Source organism: Bidens hawaiensis, unplaced genomic scaffold, assembly GCF_021521415.1.
Source record: "Bidens hawaiensis isolate Kalapana, Puna unplaced genomic scaffold, B.hawaiensis_p1.1 tig00003219_1, whole genome shotgun sequence".
In the NCBI taxonomy this organism is placed as follows: domain Eukaryota; kingdom Viridiplantae; phylum Streptophyta; class Magnoliopsida; order Asterales; family Asteraceae; genus Bidens; species Bidens hawaiensis.
In genome coordinates, this window is record NW_027491175.1 from 632525 (window position 1) to 634825 (window position 2301).

General features: G+C 38.8%; 1 protein-coding gene across 1 annotated transcript; it reads right to left on the minus strand.

Moving 5' to 3' along the window:
• Positions 1-1410: 1410 nt before the first annotated feature.
• On the minus strand, positions 1411-1842 carry LOC143622559 (uncharacterized). The gene has a single exon (XM_077093669.1). It carries the CDS (start codon positions 1840-1842, stop codon positions 1411-1413), a length of 432 nt encoding a protein of 143 aa, XP_076949784.1.
• Positions 1843-2301: the final 459 nt, after the last annotated feature.

Sequence of the window (2301 nt, forward strand, 5' to 3'; positions counted from 1 at the left end):
ATCTTAATCAAATTCACACTGAATTTGATCAAACTCAAACCAAACACTGAATAATACTAAATTAACAATTAACAGTCCTAAATTAACGAATTAATAACCAAATCAAGAGCAATCGAATCCCCAAAAGCTCTGATACCACTTGTGAATACCTAAATCGATCTCGGATCTAAGATTACTTTAATCGATTATACGGTTCTAGTTCATGATGCTATTGATTATATGTTATATATTAGTATTAGTATTAGTTGTATGTAAGTGTATGTATAATATTAAGAATGAATACATTAACGAAGCTTGAGAGAAGATCTGGACAGAGGTTCGATAATATAATTCTCCAAAACTTAAATAAACTGTGAACAATGTTCACATATAAATAAAAGATGGACCTAGATCGTTAACATCCCCTAACGAACTAGAGTCCACTTCGTTACATATATTTAAAACAAAATAACGCTTAACGAATCACCCCCTGATTCGTTAAACATCCTTAACGATTCAGGAGGGATAATAACTTAGATCTTAGTTCGCTAAACATCCTTAGCGAACTAGACATTACATTAACGAACTAACTTAATACTTTAATAATTTATTACATAAATTAAACGACAAATACACTAACGTTAAATACATAGACTCGAGACGCAAAACCGTGTACTAACACTTAACACTCCTAACCGAAAACATACCAGTAGGGTCACAAGCCCAAACCACCAAATCCTGACCCGAAACAGTTAAAACCCCTTGACACAACTGAAGTAAATATTTTAGTTCCTCAATTTCTGCCATACCAACCGGCTCCCTCGACCACTCCCAACGTCCGCATATCCACCCATCTAGCATGAAAAGACGTTCTGCCAACAAACATCCTTAAAATTTCTCAAGAGCAAAAAGCTTTGGAAACCGAACCCTTAGCGGAACTGACCCGGTGCCGACCCATGTGTCTAGCCAAAACCAAGTCTTTTCCCCATTCCTCACCACATGTTGAAAACAACTTCCCAAGTCAACTCCTGATTTCTTTTAACATCGAGTCGAGTTTTATAATACATGTCCAAGGACATGACCTCGATAACCTTGCCAGTTTAGAAGACCATGACCTGGATGCATGATGTAACCCCATATAACCTTCCACCACAATCTTCCTTTTTCATTTTTAAAACGCCACTACCATTTTACCAAAATCGATACGTTTGAATCTCTTAACCGACCAAGTCCAAGACCACCGTATTCAATCTGAGCAACTACCTTATCCCAGGCGACCCAATTCACTTTGGCTTTCTCTTCCGACCCCCCCCCCCCCCCCAAAAAAAACAAAAAAAAACAATCTCCTTAAACTTTTCAGTTTATTCCCAACGCCTTCTGGTGCTTTAAATAATGAAAAATAATAAGTCGGTAATGCATTAAGTACCGACTTTAGACTGTTATGCGACCACCAGCTGAGAGTTGTTTAGCCTTCCACAGTGACAAGCGTTTTCTGAAAATCTCCACAACTGGATCCCAAGCTTTGATTCCATTCATGTTTTTACCAACCCACAAACTACGATGAATAAATGGTAGATCACCCACTTTACACCGGGGCACCTCTGCCAAACTGTTCTTTTCAACCTCAGACACCTTAGTTCCAAATACACGGCACTTGGATAAATTAATCCGCAACCCCAATACAAGATAACACCTTAAAATTCTGCACATATTTAGCGCATTCGAAATATTCCATTCACCAATAAAAATTACATCGTCCGCGTATAAAAAATGTGATAAGGTTGGGTCGTCCGACCCACACTTCAACCCATGAAACAACCCTTTATCTAGAGCCTGCTTCATCATGCTTTTGAGAGCTTCCATGGCAATAACGAATAAAAATGGGGACAATGGATCACCTTTTCGTAAGCCTCATAAGCATTTAAATTCATGGGTTGGTGACCCGTTCACCAAAACCGAGGCACGGCTAGCCTACAATATGGCAGACACCCACTTACGCCATCTATCCGGGAAATTCATTTGTTCCAAAACCGAGTCCAAGAAACCCCAATTCAAAGAGTCGTACGCTTTCTCAATATCAACTTTGTAAATCATACCACGTTTCTTCGATTTGTTTAACCATGATAACACTTCATTAAGAATTAGAGGGCCATCGAGGATACTTCGGTTAGCTATAAAAGTAGATTGATCTTAAGAAATAGGACCTCCAATAACGTTGTTTAGCCTGCCAACCATCACCTTTGAGATCACTTTATTCACACACCCAGTTAAACTAATAGGCCAAAACTCATTTAGCCAAACCGGATCCTTTGCCTTCGGTAT

Coding starts and splice junctions, on each gene's coding strand:
- LOC143622559 (XM_077093669.1), bottom strand. CDS start 1,842: ATGGAAGCTCTCAAAAGCATGATGAAGCAGGCTCTAGATAAAGGGTTG.